At 37.6% G+C, this 16,125-nt stretch overlaps 1 protein-coding gene across 4 annotated transcripts in view; it reads left to right on the forward strand.

The window, feature by feature from the left end:
• ACTN1 (actinin alpha 1) overlaps positions 1-16,125 on the forward strand; it is a 129,306-nt gene that overhangs the window by 83,612 nt on the left and 29,569 nt on the right. For 2 of the 4 annotated variants that reach the window (XM_083349163.1, XM_083349161.1), the window contains exons 6-8: positions 1,499-1,577; positions 3,539-3,620; positions 6,340-6,425. In XM_083349163.1, the coding sequence (XP_083205289.1) occupies positions 1,499-1,577; positions 3,539-3,620; positions 6,340-6,425 (247 nt within the window). Of the gene's footprint in view, positions 1-1,498; positions 1,578-3,538; positions 3,621-6,339; positions 6,426-8,797; positions 8,884-16,125 lie in introns of those variants that run through there. The other 2 variants (XM_083349162.1, XM_083349164.1) reach the window with 2 other exon arrangements.

A 16,125-nucleotide genomic window follows, 5' to 3' on the forward strand; every position in this document is an offset into this window, starting at 1 on the left:
CATTGATGCAACATAATTTTTTCCCCTTTTTACATGTGTGTGACAATAACCCTACGAAATAGTTGGACCAAGTATCACAACAATACAATGCTGCTTTCATAATTTGTTTTTCGCTGACCCATATGCAATTCCCCCTGGTAATGTTAAAATGCTGAAGCTTTTTTTTAAAAAACTTGTATCCAGCCAAAACAAGATAAAGATAGGACCGGTTCAGACTATATTCCCACTTTGCTAAACTAAAGGTTGCCAAGATAAAAATGAATGCTGGGCTCATCTTTCTTTCCTCATCATTTCATCTGTTGTTAACCTAAACAACAGTTCTTTGTTATACTTGAAACATGAAGGCAGTGTCGCTTCATGTTGGTTTATTCAACATGCAAATGGAAAACTAATGTTATGCTGTGGTTTAGCAAACTATGGAGAGATGATGAAAATAACTTTTATAGGATTTAACTATGTACAATGACATGTAAAATGGCTTTTGCATTACTTACAAAGTAATTCATGCAGACTAATGGGTTGAGGAACCAAGGAAGAGAATGTAGTGCTACTGCTATTTTTCCCCCCTCCTTGCCCTACCGAGGCTTCACTCAGATAACACATTCATTTTAAAAAACACATTTCTCTAGCAGACTTGTTTCTACCTATGTTTCTGTATACTTCAGCACTGAAAAGTTTAAGCGATAAAGCTAGGCCTGAGTTGATCATTAACTTTGGTTGATTACAGCAGTCCAGGCAATGGAGACAAGATGGAAGCAATGCATCATGTTCTAATGACAATGTTTGTGTATTTACGTTCTCTACTGCTCTCTTCCTTCTGAGCCACTGAAATACAGTTAATAAAAACAACTGTCAAAAATCAATAAAGAAGAAGAATGAAAAGGAATATTATACCGTGAAGCCCAGCAAGAGATGCTGATATCCTTATTCTTTCCCTCTCACCTCAGTTCTGTTAAAGAAACTATATTTCATTCATTTGAAGAAAATAGCTCTTGTCGTGTGTCATACTGTATTCCTTTTTATATCTAACTGGAATTGATTATATGACAAACTGGAATCATTATTTGCCAAAATCTGACAATAGAAAGGGCAAACAACAATTTAACATTATTTTACTGGATATATCCATTAGTGATTGATAAAACAATATACCTTCTTTATTTTTACCAGGTCCTTCTAAATATGAAACTGGTTGACTTTTCAAAAATGCTTATGAATAGAAATTTTGATTAAATCCAAATACAATTAATCTCTAGATGGCCGACTTGTTTTTTTCCCATGTGTTGGCCCCACAGTTTGAATTGTCCCTGATTGTTGGTTGTGCTGACTCAGATGAAAAGAATTGTAAGTTAATAGCATTTGTAATTTTGGAAGATGCCATCCAAATCAACTATATTTTCTCTGCCCAATTGTATGCACAGGGAACACTGTTGATTTAGACTTTCTTCAGTTTGCTTTCTTGAAGAATATAACTAATTCTGTTTTGTCTCTTTTATAGTTGGAAGGATGGTCTTGGTTTTTGTGCGTTGATTCACCGACATCGTCCAGAACTTATCGACTATGGAAAACTAAGAAAGGTACTGTGTTATGTTTTGAGATGTCTCAGGTTCATAGATCCCAAAAGAATAAAACCTTTGGATAATATTACCTAAGATGAAATAGATTCTCTGAAAGCTCAGATATATTGATTTGAGGCAGTCTTTTTTGACCTGGTATTCTCCAAATGTGTTGGATTGACTCCCAGAGCACATGTGGAAGGCAGCAGTTTGGAAAAGGAAGTAGTTATATGCTGATGAAGATCTAGATTAACAGCAGATTGGCAGTTCCTTGGCCTTCAGAATTCTAACTCAGGTTAATTCAAATGCTTGTTTTGATTTGCAAAAGTTAGAAGGATAGCAATTGGTGACATTTCAATAATGTTTAACATGCATTTGTACAAATGTGTATTTAGTGTATTTAAACCTCCTAATACAGTTAAATGGACTTTTCAGGAGGAAAACATGGCTGCTAAAGCTGAATATCTATTACATCTGATTTGGTTCAATTCACAGATTATACATAATTACACCAAAGATGTAAATTCAGTCAACTGTTGAAATTATTGTTGATATAATTGGATTTATCCATGATTTCGGGAAGGTGTCTGAAGGGAAAATATGTCCACTTAACTGAGGTCTGATAAATCACTGTGATTATAATGCTTGTTAAATAGTGGCCAGCTCCAATTTAAATCCTATTGCCCATTCTGACTATACATTTTGATACCCATTTATCAGTAAGTTCGAAAAATGCTTTTCCTCAACTGTTACTAAGTTAAAAGAAATGGAGATATTTCAGATAACAGGTTATATATGTTAGAAAAGAATAAAATAGTATATTGGAAAATCAAGTTAATCTAATCTATCTTTGCTTAACCTTTATAAAAGGAGGAACAATTTAAACAAAAATGCAGTGATTGTATGTTTGCTCCAAATGTTATCTATAATATAATTAGTAGTTAACTAAAATGGATGCTTCAGCAGCTTTTTAAAAGGTTCTTTTTGTTCCTTGAACATTGTTATATTGAGTTCCCCAAATTAAGGGCAAAAGGATTTCATTTTCCTCTTTTAGAAGAAATGTCTTAATTGTCAGCTCCTAGAATGTTCTTCTTCATAGAAGGGTGTTTATGAATCTACCTATGCAAATCGTGCAAAGTCCTCCTGTTTCCCCCCTCTTTCTTTAAATGTGAAAATAGCAGAGTTAATGGCAAGACGATGTCATCTGTTTCTTGCAGTTTACATAGCCTGAATTGAGATCTATGTATGCCTATTTATTTGTACGTGACAGTCAAGATTAGCATAAAATAAAAAGAAAAACCCATGTTAATCCATACTATAGGCAAAACCAAACATCAAAAGTATACATTTTTGTCAAGTATCAAAATAAGAAATGGTTATGACCACACCAGATTCCAACCTTCACTCAACAATATGCCCTCTCCCTGTGCTAAGTGAAATAAATAGACCTTAATTGTTTTCCTGAAACCTACAAGAGTAGGAACAGTGTGAGTCTCCATTGGAAGGGAATTCCACAAGCAATGGGGGTATCAGTCAAAATGCCTATTCCCGAAGTTAAATCAAATGATAATCTTGAATGTGCAGGACTTGAAGAGAGTTGACTTTATTTGACTATTAGATGATTATGTGAGAAAGCAGGGCCACCGAAAACCATCCTCATCCATCAGAGAGGTTACAAGAAAGTTAAAAGCATAGCAATCCTCTCTATATACGACAGTAATACAAATTACTATTAAAATACTCAAAAAGCTAAATAAAAAAATGTGCCTGTAGGTTATTTATAAACTGGAGAAAATAAAAAGTAGACTTTCCTGAAGAAATATGCTAGATAAGACCATTGTCCTTTAGTTAAATTTGTTTTCTCTGTTTTCTTTGAGCTAGCTGATCTAGCTTTTCAATGAAATATACTATGCAACTGATGGTTATTGAAGTATTTTCTTGTATTATGTGTTTACTGCTAATAAAACCATTCTTTTTCTTAGGATGATCCTCTTACAAATCTGAATACAGCTTTTGATGTGGCTGAAAGATACCTAGATATTCCAAAGATGTTGGATGCAGAAGGTATAGTAAAATCCGATTTTGTTTCCCTTCTCTTCCTCCCACTCCGCCCAAAGATTCCTCAAAATGCCTTCATGTATTTACTAGAACTTTTGGGTTCTTACAGATCATTCCTTCCTTATCACATATTTAGACACATTTAGACCAGACCAAGCTCTGATATATCTACAGCAACCACAATCTTAAAATATTGGTCTAATTTTTGGATCCTGCACAATAACTAATGCCATTTGATTAATAGGATAACAGAGAAAACATCTGTGTGTATCAGTAGGAGCAGCACAGATTTGGGACTTTCTAACGTCCTTCATGATTTTGTTCCAGTCATGAGATCCAGTCATGGTCATTAGCTCCATGTAGTAGCAAAATAATGTCAGCTGGGCTAGGACAAATAATAGTAAAGTGGAGTTAGCGCTTTCTTTCACTCGTCCCTAGTGTGCTTTTTGAGCCTCAGTAATAGCTGCACACCTTTCTTTGGCTAACTCAGTGTTCCACCTTGGGCAAACAAGTTGAATTCTCAACAAACAGTGATATGATAGCAATCTACAATACATAAAGAGAAAATAGAACAAAGGACTAGTCATCCTTCATTGACTTTTGCCTTTTTAAATAGTTTATCTTGACATTTTATTTCTTAGGCCACTGTCCTTTAAATGGTTCAGTATAACCTTCTGTTCTTGGATATCTGCTCTAGAATACTGACGTTAAATATTCATTTTTGCTGTGTTGTCCCTTCCTGTATTTTAGAAATCAACACTGGCAACTAAATTCTAGTTTTATCATTGCCTTTGTTTTTCAGGCCCTTTACACTGCCTTTTTTTTTAACCTTAAAGTTTGGGAGAACATTTTATTGTTTGCCTAGGCTCTCTCTAGTTGTTTCTTTCTATCTAGGTCATGAATTTTGAGAACTGTTTCTAGAGTGGATCTTAGCTATATACAGAAGCTTAGGACATACTCTGCAGGATGTGACTGCCAGCCTGTCCACTGTTTAATTTGCTTAATCCGTCTCTAATTTGGTATTCTTAAGATATCTCAGAACTACATCTCCCAGAATTCTCCAGTTATCAGGTCATTGGCTGAGGGGTTCGGGGAGTTGTAGATCAAAATACTAGGAGGCACCACTTTGGGGACAATCAAAATTAAACAATTATTTAATGTTCAACTTTATGCCCTGCAAGTAGTTTTAGTTGAGATTCCCAAGACTCCATGCTCTTATACAGAGAGCCTCTGGACTTGCTATCTCAAGGTAAAAAGAAATTCTTTATCCAATAAAACTCTTAGAAAAAAAAATGAGTGGTTAGACTCACATCAAACTTTTTTTCCTTGTTGTGCTCTAGAGATTACCTTTCATTCCTTGTCTTCCCCTTCAAAGCAGCAAGGAGATACTGTGAAAAACATTAACATTTGCCTGAAAAATGATCAGCACCTACTCCTATAATCCGTTTGATCTAGTGGTTAAAACACCAGGCTAGAAATCAGGAGACTGTGAGTTCAAGTCCCATCTTAGCCATGAAAGCCAGCTGGGTGATTTTGAGCCAGTCACTCTCTGTCCGCCCAACTCATTTCACAGGATTGTTGCGGGGAAAATAGGAGGAGGAAGATATGGTAGATATGTTCACCAACTTAAGTTATTTGTAAAAATCATAAAAGTGGGACACAAGTAAATACAATAGTGATAAATAGTAATAACTCCTTATCAAATGCTCGGAACACTCAGGCCAACAGCAGATAAAAATACTTCACAAGTTTTGGGTGGAGAGACAATAGCAGTTTCATTTAGATAAGATTAGATAACCTTTATTGTCGTTTTTTTACTGTGGGCACACTGGCACACATAAATGAAATTCTGTTGCCTGCTCTCAAAAAGTGTACACATACATAATACACCTATAAACATGCTATATACAACATATGTATATACCGACACCCTTACATATACAGTAAATGCATGTAAATATTAATCACTGTCCATCTTGAATATATAGCAGAAAGAGGAAGCTTGAGAGTTCTCAAGGTTAATCCTGTATGGGACAAAACTGTGACTGAATCTGGATGTCATACAGTAATCATCTAGAGCAGACATGTCAAACACAAGGCCCGGGGGCCAGATCCGGCCCGTGAAGTGGTTTCATGTGGCCCGCGAAGCCATCCTGGAAACAGTGAGGGAACGGCCCCCACTGCCTTGGCCCTGGCCCAGAGACCCTCCTTCTGCCAGAGACCCTCAGATCTGTCCCACTCCCGCCCAGGCCCCCTTAGGCACCCTTGATGCGAATGATGTAGAGCTGGCCACGCCCACCCAAGTAGGCCATACGCACTCTAGCCACGCCCACCCAGTAGGCCACGCCCACCCTGGCCATACCCCCCTGGCCCCCTGAGGGCAACCGCAATGCTGATGCGGCCCTCAATGAAATTGAGTTTGACACCCCTGATCTAGAGGTTATACGCTCCATCTTTTTGCTGACCTAATAGACACTCATCCTTTTGGAAGTGCTAATCTGCACATTTTTCAAAACGCTTTTTTTTAAAGCAGGGGAAAAGAAGCAGGGATAACTGCCCTTCAACATAGGAGAACCTTCTCCTCAGTACACCCAAAGAAGCTTTTGTTAAAAACGTGCTGGGGCTAAAAAGTAATTCCACTCTTCACTTGGTCCCCCCTCATAACCTCACTTTTCTCACTTCCCCTAAGTTAAGATGCTCTTTAACTTCAGGTTTTCTTTGACAGACATTGTTGGAACAGCCCGTCCCGACGAGAAGGCCATCATGACCTATGTTTCTAGCTTCTACCACGCCTTCTCAGGAGCCCAGAAGGTATCACAGGATTCCAAGCTCCTTCCACACAGTGCACCTGATCCTCTTGCTAATGTTCAAGCCTCGTTCTTGCTCTCTCTTTTCTCTATCTCTGTTTTTCTCTCTCTTTCTCTTTCCTATCCAGCTACGGGCATCTTTGTTATTATTATTTGAGAGCAGTGTTGTCTTAGTGGTACTCCAAGTGTATAGCAATTTGGGAGTGCACATTAATCAAATACAGTTCTACAGTCAGTGATGCAATGCCAAGCCATTCTCCATATAGGTCTTGAAAGCACTAGGAACTCTCCCTTGACCAACTCAGTGCAACCATTTCTCCTGAGGTGAGCTTCAGGAACACTTAACTTTGACCAGGAAAATAAATAAATGGGCTTCTGCAAAAATGTTTTTTTTTATCCACGATGCCTCAGCAAATACAGCTTTGTGAATGAAATACTGTAGAAGTTGACAAATAGCCATCATGTCACTTTGTGCAGAATTGTTTTGCTGACGTCAGAAGACCTTACCCTTTCAAAAGAAATTGTAACAGGGTAGTTCTACTTGTTTTGTAAAACTGCACAGTCTTCCAAAGCCTGAATTTCCTAGATAATTGTGTGTGCATTCTTCTCTTTTAATCCCCTGAAATGTTGCTCATTCCCCAAGTAAGAACTTGACACTGAAGATTATAATTTAATGAATCAATTGTTCCTCGTTGTCTCATAGTTTGTTCTGGATCAAAGGGGTTGTGCAGTACTACTCACATTCGCTTAGAAGTAAATTTGACTGAATTCAGTAAGAACTAATCCTGAATAACTGCAATGAACTGCAGTATAAATAAGAAACTGCTGTTTCATGTCAGGTGCACGGATGATTTAGTATCAAGATTCAGGCTGACAGATGCTCCCCATCATTTAGAAGGCACAGATGTGTACTGGCTATAAGAGCATGAAAACAGAAATTTGGAAAATTAATTGTACAATTCCAAGCAAAGATGTAGCATGAAAGTGGATTAGATAAGCTTGCCTTTCTCAGTTTGAACTTGCAAACTACTTCAAAAGTTATTAAAAACCCACATGAAATTCAACTCAGGGAGCAATAGGTAGAAGAGTCACCAAATTCCCCTTAAAGGTTTGGGAAATATTTGCAAAATAATTCTGGATTAAATGGGCTTGAGCTTTACAAAATATGTATGTTCTTAAACATACATGTATATTCCAAATCTTATAGGAATTCCAACAGTTTCATCAACCTGGTGACTGTCAAACCTGTTGAACTGTTTTGAACTCAACTTTAAAATAGGTCTCACTTTTGATTTGAGAGATATATGTCTTCTAAAGCAGAAGCAAATTTAAAACATTTGTTATTGTATTTCAAACCTTCCAAATGATTAAATACTTTCAGTATGAAATACATTTCCAGAATTCCCCTATGATATCACTGATCTTGTAATTGTGTTCAGTCTTACCATTTCTTGGATAGCAATCCAATATCCAATCTGATTATGTGGCATAGTTGATTTATGATATTTCTATATTGGGCAAGGGATTGATCTACAGCTTTTTTGCTGCACATTTCTCTCCCCCCCCCACCCTTCTGCAGTTACAAACATGAGATTTCTGGAGATTGGGTGAATTTCATAAGATGACATTAAGGGCTGATCTCTCTGACCAGAAGAATCACACAGTGCATGTAGTCCATTTCCACGAGTGGTTGGCAATAACCACTCTTTAAGGATAACCACCTTGGCAACAACTCTCTCTTTAAAGAAAGTTAACATGTTGGAGAAAAAGCAAGACTTCTTTGGTTTGATATAGTAAGGCTTAGTAAGAGAGTAGTTCTGTTTATCAGGAATATTCATGATAGCCATGCAACTCTGAAGATACACTGTTTTAGAAGGGAGTGCGGGCAATATTTCCCAAGATATAGTTTGGCTCTAATTTGCCAAACGGTTTATTCACTCAAAAGAGGGCTATAGCTATCAAGGTATTTCATGAACGCCTTAAGTTTAATAAACAAATAACTCATCCAAAGAAATTATAATCTTGTTTTACTTTGATAGATCTACTTTATACCAGGAGTTGGTTTCCTAGAAATTTAATTTTGTGGGCTGAATATACTGACTGTGGAGGTGTGTAAAAAACAAAAACAAAATGAAGTTCAGTAGTGTCATGTAAAACTGACAGGTGGTGATAACAGGTTCCTGGAGTCCACAAAGCCAATTCTGCCAGTCACATTCTGATTCAAATTCCCAGCACTCCGCATGGAAATCTGTTTGGCCTGTCCTGCAATGCATGATGGGAAGTTTTCCCCCTCTCTTATCACCCATGACTGTTTTATTTTATTCTGTGTGCTGCTTCTTACTTTATCCTTTCAACCTCTTCTCCTTCTTTGCACAGATATTATAGGCACGCTAAGGCCGGATGAGAAGGCCATTATGACCTATGTTTCATGTTACTACCACGCCTTCTCAGGTGCGCAGAAGGTGAGCCTTTACTCCTAACCACTCCCTCCTCCTTCTCCTATTACCTGCCCATCAAATTTAGAGAAAAATATTATAAACACTGTCATTTTGAGCTCTAAAATTATCATTCTTAATATCTTGGGGATTAAAAAAAAGACCATTAACTTTGCTGAGCCCTCTGTTTCTTTCTTGCAACATAGAAGATCTCTGCTTTTTCCTGGACATAGTTTCCTGTCTACAGCTTCTAGGCTGTATTAACACTAATCCAAATTAAGGAAACTTTACAAAGTTCATGTCTTCTCCAACTGGGAAGTTTCCTCTAAGTCTCACTTTTCCCTGCAAGGTTTAGAATCCCTTGCAGCCTCTTAAACCTGATTGTTCTTCAAGACTGATATAGCCAGTGCTTTTTTTGTAAAAGAAAAAGGTGCCGGAACTCACACATGTCATACAACCCGCCTTGCCTACCCTACAAGGTGCCATCCAAAAAAGGTGCCGGAACTCCGTTCTGAGCGTTCTATGAGAAAAAAAGCCCTGGATATAGCGCTAGTCTACTATTTACAGTAGTGAAACTGTTGGGGGTGTTTAAAAAGGCCAGTTTACAGGTGTTTTAGTAGTGTGGCTATAACTACCATTGCATTAGACAGTTGAGCCCCTGATGCAAGTAGAGCTCAGCCACAGTTCTTCTTTTTAGATGTTTTGCAAGTGCAACAACACAGACTTCAGTGTGGAGTGAAATGCCCAATTAAACATGTACAGAGGAGTCCTTTTTAAACTTCCAATGTTTTTTTCTTCTAAAACATGGTTTCATCTCAAACTGAATCTTTGTCCCGGTTCTTGTGGAGGATAAATTAGAAATATCCCTTAAATGGAAGGAACCATGACTCGTTTTTCCTGAGAGAGGGGCAGAACGAACAGACAAACTTTGGCAGAAAAATGTTAAAAGGAGCAAGGATGAGCAGAGCCGTCATTCTGAGTTTGCCCTCCCAGGTTATTGTTTTGGTATCTATATTGAAAAAAACTGTAAATGAATGCCATGGTTTATGATTTGTTTCCTGTAGTGAAAAAAAAAGCCAGCCGTTCCAAACGTTTTATTCCTGTTTTTTGTTCAATAAGCAAGAGGATTCCATTGCTATTGGCTATACATACGAATAGTAGAGCTATAGATTCCAGCTTATTTACAATTGTAGACATAAACTTGCTCTTTAGAATATATGTAATCATAAAAAAGCAAAATCCCCTCTCTCCTGTTGATAGTGCTTTAATATCAATGTGATCAGAACATGCCTATTATGGATCCCCCCAAAACAACTTTTTTTTAAAAGAAGAGAAATGTGTCCAGTTTGCCAGATCCACCCTCAGCAAAAGACTTCTCAGGAGTCATTCTGAAAGTCCTCCACATTAGATATTCTTCCAGGGTGAGGAGAAAACTCTAAGGCCACCTTAATACTTAAATGCAGTTTTAAGTCCTGTCCTATTTTGCTTTCCCAAACCTGGAACTCACCTTTTATGTGCTGGAAACCCTTCATTGGAGTGAAGAATTTACACTCCAACACACTTGGAGGGCAACTAGTTTGAGTACAGCTGTATTAATATCTAGTCCTAAGGCTAGATTGAATTACTCCACTTTCTGCATACTCCTCCTTTTTCTTGCTTATCCTTGCTTCCACCCCTTTGTCTTCTTCTGCCACTCACTGGTGTTCCCGGCATTATTTTTTACTCTGTGTCGTTTGTGATGTTTTCTTATCCTTTCAGCTTTTTGTTTTGTTTTTAAATCCTCTATAAACATCTCGCCATTGTTTTTTTTCCATGCCATACTAGCTAGCTGCTCTTCCCTTGACTTTTTTGTACTCGGGCACAGCCTGTATTTGCTTTCTACTGATTGTGTGCAGTTTGTAGAAATACAACAGCTTATGTGTGTCATTCAGAATTGGCATTAATGCATTTATCCATACCTGAGTATAAGCTACCAAGGGGAAAGCAGCCTTTAGTCCGTGTACTTATAGCTTCGTATTGGATCCTTGTGCTCACTTGAGGACAGTTGTTGTGAGGCTTAATCTTACTCACTGTACAAGGCAATCTTAGAAACTTCACCCTAACTTTCTATTATGTAATCTTCTTATAATAACAATTAGCACGCACATTTTTATTTTTTTTCCAAATTAATTAACAAGCCTATATGGTTTTGAGGTTTGCATTAAAATAAAATATGATAAACTAAGTTGAAAGTACAGAGCCAGTTCATGGGTAGGTGATCAGTTGCATTAGTTTCTGATTGAGTTGTTTCTAGTAGTAGCTCATTGTCACCTTGGAATTGATGGAATCGGGCAAAAAGTGATTATTTAGAGCAGCGTTTCCCAACCTTAGGAACTTGAAGATGCGTGGACTTCAACACCCAGAATTCCCCAGCCAGCTATGCTGGCTGGGGAATTCTGGGAGTTGAAGTCCACGCATCTTCAAGTTCCTAAGGTTGGGAAACGCTGATTTAGAGAATATACTTTGCAGAAGGATGTTACTGATAGATCTTCTTAATTTGTGCAGATATGTGTGTGTTTTAAAAGAACACATTTCACTCATTCTCCTTTTAATATGAAAAAAGTTTAGTTTGAGAGAAAATGGGATATAAATCTTCAGATTTTCAAACACCTGTGTTACCAGTTTACTTATCTTCAACTTTTCTAAAGCTGTTTCAGTGTTTAAGAGACAACATGGATTATAAATACAACATGCTTAGAATGGTGCAGAAAACTTTGCTTAGTTCTGCTTGAGACTGATGGAAAATCCTCTTCTGTAAATACCGTACTCTGAAATGTAACAAAAGGCAGAGTATACATCAACATATACAGAGTTGGTTTTTAAACTTACCATATTTACAATTAAAGAGTTTTGTTTGAATACATAGATTCAGTTTCATTTCTTTGGAAAGTGGCAATTTGATAGAAGTTTTTCAGCAGGTTTCAATATGTTAGCTGAAACCCTTGTCAGTATATAAATAGAAATCTATACTTTTTACTACTCATTTTAAATAACAATTCGGTATTTCATTTCTTTAAGTCATAGGTGAGCACAACTGTTAAAATAATGTTTCCATCCGCCAATGATTAGATCCTATGTTTAGCTGCAGTTAACATTGTTATCCATCTTGTTAGAAAGCTTTCCTCAGTCAGAAGGTATTTCTCATGGAACAAACAACTGGTGAAAAGTTTATTAAAATTAATTGATTGATATCAGCCTCCCCCAATCTGATAGCCATGAGAGGAATTGGACAAAACCATGAGTTGGATGGGGACAGTGGAAGTTGAAGTCTAACAAGTTAACTATGTTCACATAACATTTATTTATTTATTTATTTATTATTTTAATTCCATTTATATCCCGCCCTTCTCCGAAGACTCAGGGCAGCTTACAAGCTTAGCAGTAGCCTTCATTCTATGTATATACCTGCTTATTAGGGCTTTCGCCCTACCCCCCAAGCAGTATTATTACAAAGTCAGCTTAATTGCCCCCAACAATCTGGGTCCTCATTTTACCTACCTCGGAAGGATGGAAGGCTGAGTCAACCTTGAGCCTGGTGGGACACGAACCTGCACTAATTGCAGGCAGCTGGTGTTACATGATGAGTCTGGCCCAAATCATAAGTAACTGTCTTACCTGGAATTGGTTATCAGTCAAAACAGAATTATTGGCTGACTTAGTTATATCAGAAACCAGTCACTTTGGGTAGAATTCTCTACACCTTTGTGTAGTGGATAGACTTGTGTTCCCTGTTTTAACATTTCACAAAAATTGTGGTTACTGACAAACTCATGCTTCCTGTTTTGTTTCACAGAAAGCCCCAGACCAAGTAAATGATGTAAAAGTGGGAGTGGGGATGGAAAGCCTTAAGTTTCACATCCCCACCATCTACCTGCAAGAAAGTGGTAAAATGAAGAAATACACAGTCACTCTAACTTCTCCCTTTTGTGTCTTAGGACTGGAAGTGAGGATTCAAGTTTGCTTTCTTTCAGAATCTCAAATAATGCAAAGATCCTTGGTTTAGTTGAAGGCTTAGCCCACTGGTTAACATTAGGTACACAAGAGGCACAATCAGGATGAATCTGACTCAGAAATGGCCTGGCTATAGGGTGTGCATGACATCTTGGGTCTTTCATTGGCTTTGGAATGGGATAACTCGCTGTGGTTGACTCGCCTTGGCTGACTCGCATGGCTCCCTCATCAGGGGACAGTTCAATACAGGATAATTCAAGAGGAGGATAAAAGGGACTCCACGCTCTGGCTCACCCCAGCCTCAAGTACTTCTGACTTGAGAAGGTTCAAACCTAAAGCAAAACAAGGCCCACTGCAATTCACTTGTCCCTCTCTTGAGTTATCCTTGGCGAGTTGACTGTGGCAAGACGGCTGGGGTGAGTTGGCCAGGACGAGTTGGCCTAGACCGCATTGGCTTGGTTAAGGGTCTCTCAAACTATGACCATTTTAGAGGGGATTGGGGTGGGGAGGCTGGCCTCAAGGATTTGGTTCCTCTGAAGCTTTTTCTTCTCTTAGCCAGCAGGGCTAATTCACAGTGAGTGTGTAGTGTTTGGGTGCAGGCCTAGGAGCACAAGGTTATCTTTTCAGGCTCCACCCTCATTCTTGAGTAGGTGATTTACTGTGATGTCACTCCATTTCTCATTCAGATTTCTCATTACTGCTACCAGCTCTGAAGGGGAGGTCACATGATCAACTTTCTTCTTCTTTCATTCTGTTATACTGAGTCACAGGTACAGGGTCCCTGCCTGTCATGATAAGTGTGTGTGTGTGTGTGTGTGTGTGTGTGTGTGTGTGTGTGTAGGATTGCTTTTCCTTCATTTGATTTGTATGTGTGTATGGGGATGGGGGGTGTTATCTGAGTGTTTCTCTAAATATACACTTGCTATGGTCAGTTTGCTTCTTTTCCTCCCCAACTGCTTCTAACTTTCATAACTCTAAGTGCATGAGCATTTTTAATTGCTAAATTGGTACTTATACCATGTTTTTAATACTTTACTTTGTGGATTTCTGGAAATGAAGCCTTTTAACTCAGCTTTAGTATTTTTTACATTTCCTAAACAGATGGATGTAATAACATTGACTTTCACTTATGGATTAACTTAGGAGCAAACTGCATTCTGCAGTAACCATGTTTATTCTGTATTTTCTTGATGTGATAATGAAGCAAAGAGGTGAGCAAAACTTGTAAAATCTGCAGCTCTCAGAGGCACTGCAATCTGGCATCTTTCAGAGATTCTGTGGATGAGTCTTTGTCCAAGCTATTCTCATTCTTAGCTCATTAATTAAAATAATTAAAAAACTGGACAATGATCCAGAAAAATGGTGCATTCTAATGAGTGAAATTTTAGGACAAACGTAGCTTGGAAGAAAACTTTTTACCGCCAAAATACAGTAAAAAAAATACAGTTGAAAAAAACCCTTCAAAATAATTGGATCCTTAATAGAGAAAACAATCAGTTCACATAAAGTCCATAGATCAGTATTTTTCACTCTGTATTATACATATACAGTACAATATATTTTATGATCAGTTAATGTGAAGAAGTGAATTTTATAACACAGAAAGCTAATTTCTATCTTCCTGAACCAGTGCCTCAAGAATATAGCTACTTACAGCTGGAATTTTAACCTCCTGCTTAATTAAAATGGTTAAAAGTATTTGCATGAGCCAAAGCACAGTGTTCTGTAAACAGCTGAGAATTTAATTACTGTATGTTATGTGACATAACTAAAACTTATTTAATAACAACAACAATAATAATAATCTGTTCATAACAATGTGAAGTCACAGCTGCCAATTCTTTAGCTAGTGATGGCCTTCATACACATCAAGATCTTCCCAAGAACCTAGGATGTCACAATGCATCAGTGTAGTATATGTGAAGATCAAAGTAGTATGGCCTTTTACAATTGACAGCTATTATTATTATTATTGACTGACTAAAAAGCTTAAAATCATAAAAGTTTCAGTGTTCAGAAAACAGTACTGTACTGCACTTTAATTAGAAGATGCAGATCACATATGCAAAATAATAAAGCAATGATGACCTATAAAGCCCTAAATGGCATGGGCCCGGATTATCTAAGGGAGCACCTGCTGCCAGCGTCAATTTCCCATCGTCCTGTGCACTCCCACAGGGAGGGCCTCCTCAGGGTACCACCGGTCAAGGATTGCCAACGAGTGATCCTCAGGGGGAGGGCGTTCTCTGTGGGTGCGCCTGCCCTATGGAATCAACTGCCAACGGAACTCCGGACTGCCCCCGACCTTCGTTCATTTCGCCGGGACCTAAAAACCTGGCTCTTTGAGCTATCTGGTCTGGACTGAGGGGTTTAATGTTTTTAAATTGTGATTTTAATTTTGCGGCTAGACTTAATTTAATTTAATTTTAATTTTATATTGTATTGTTTGTAAATTTTGCCTTGTAAACCGCCCTGAGTCCTTTGGGAGTAGGGCGGTATATAAACCGAATAAATAAATAAATAAATAAATAAATAAATAAATAAATAAATAAATAAAATTAAAGGATATAATCTAATGAATAAAGACTGCAGAATATAGTTTTTTAGGGTAACATTTTTATTAGGGCTCTTTTAAACCCAGGGCACACCCACTTCCTAGAGAAAAAGCAAGACAATTTTTTGCTGTTTTGTTGATCTTTTCTGATATCAAATACTTTGCACCAACTTGGTTGTCAGGATCAGAGGAGATTTAAAATAACTGACTATACTTTGTACAGAGTATGGTATGGATGCTACCTCTTTAATTTGGGGTGATATAGCTATTTATTTTAAGATAGATATTTGTTCATTTTGAGTACTATTATTTATTATTTTTTTCTTTGCCTCTTCCCTAATTTTTTTTTTAAAGCAAAAGCTTAGTTCTCTGCCATTGGTAGCCCACTATAATAATCTAAAGAAGTTTTGGGACACTTTGGAACAAAACTTGGACTTTTGTCATTTATTTTGGCCATTGTGATAAGATACAGAAGTTGAAACATGCTAGAGATTTGGGGTCACTGTTTGCTTAGCAACCAGTAAAACCCACAAGAATGACAAGACAGTTACAAAACAGTTGCTCTCGTTTTTAAAATAAAATTATTGTCAAGTGAAATTTTGGAAATAATTCAGTTGAAATAATATTGCGGCATAGATAGCTCCTGACCATCGGCATTTTGCTGGGTGTAAAAAAGGACAAGTGATGTCACATGTTATGAGAGCATCATTTGCATCATTTGCCTG

Source organism: Vipera ursinii (genome assembly GCF_947247035.1).
Source record: "Vipera ursinii genome assembly, chromosome: 1".
Lineage (NCBI taxonomy): Eukaryota > Metazoa > Chordata > Lepidosauria > Squamata > Viperidae > Vipera > Vipera ursinii.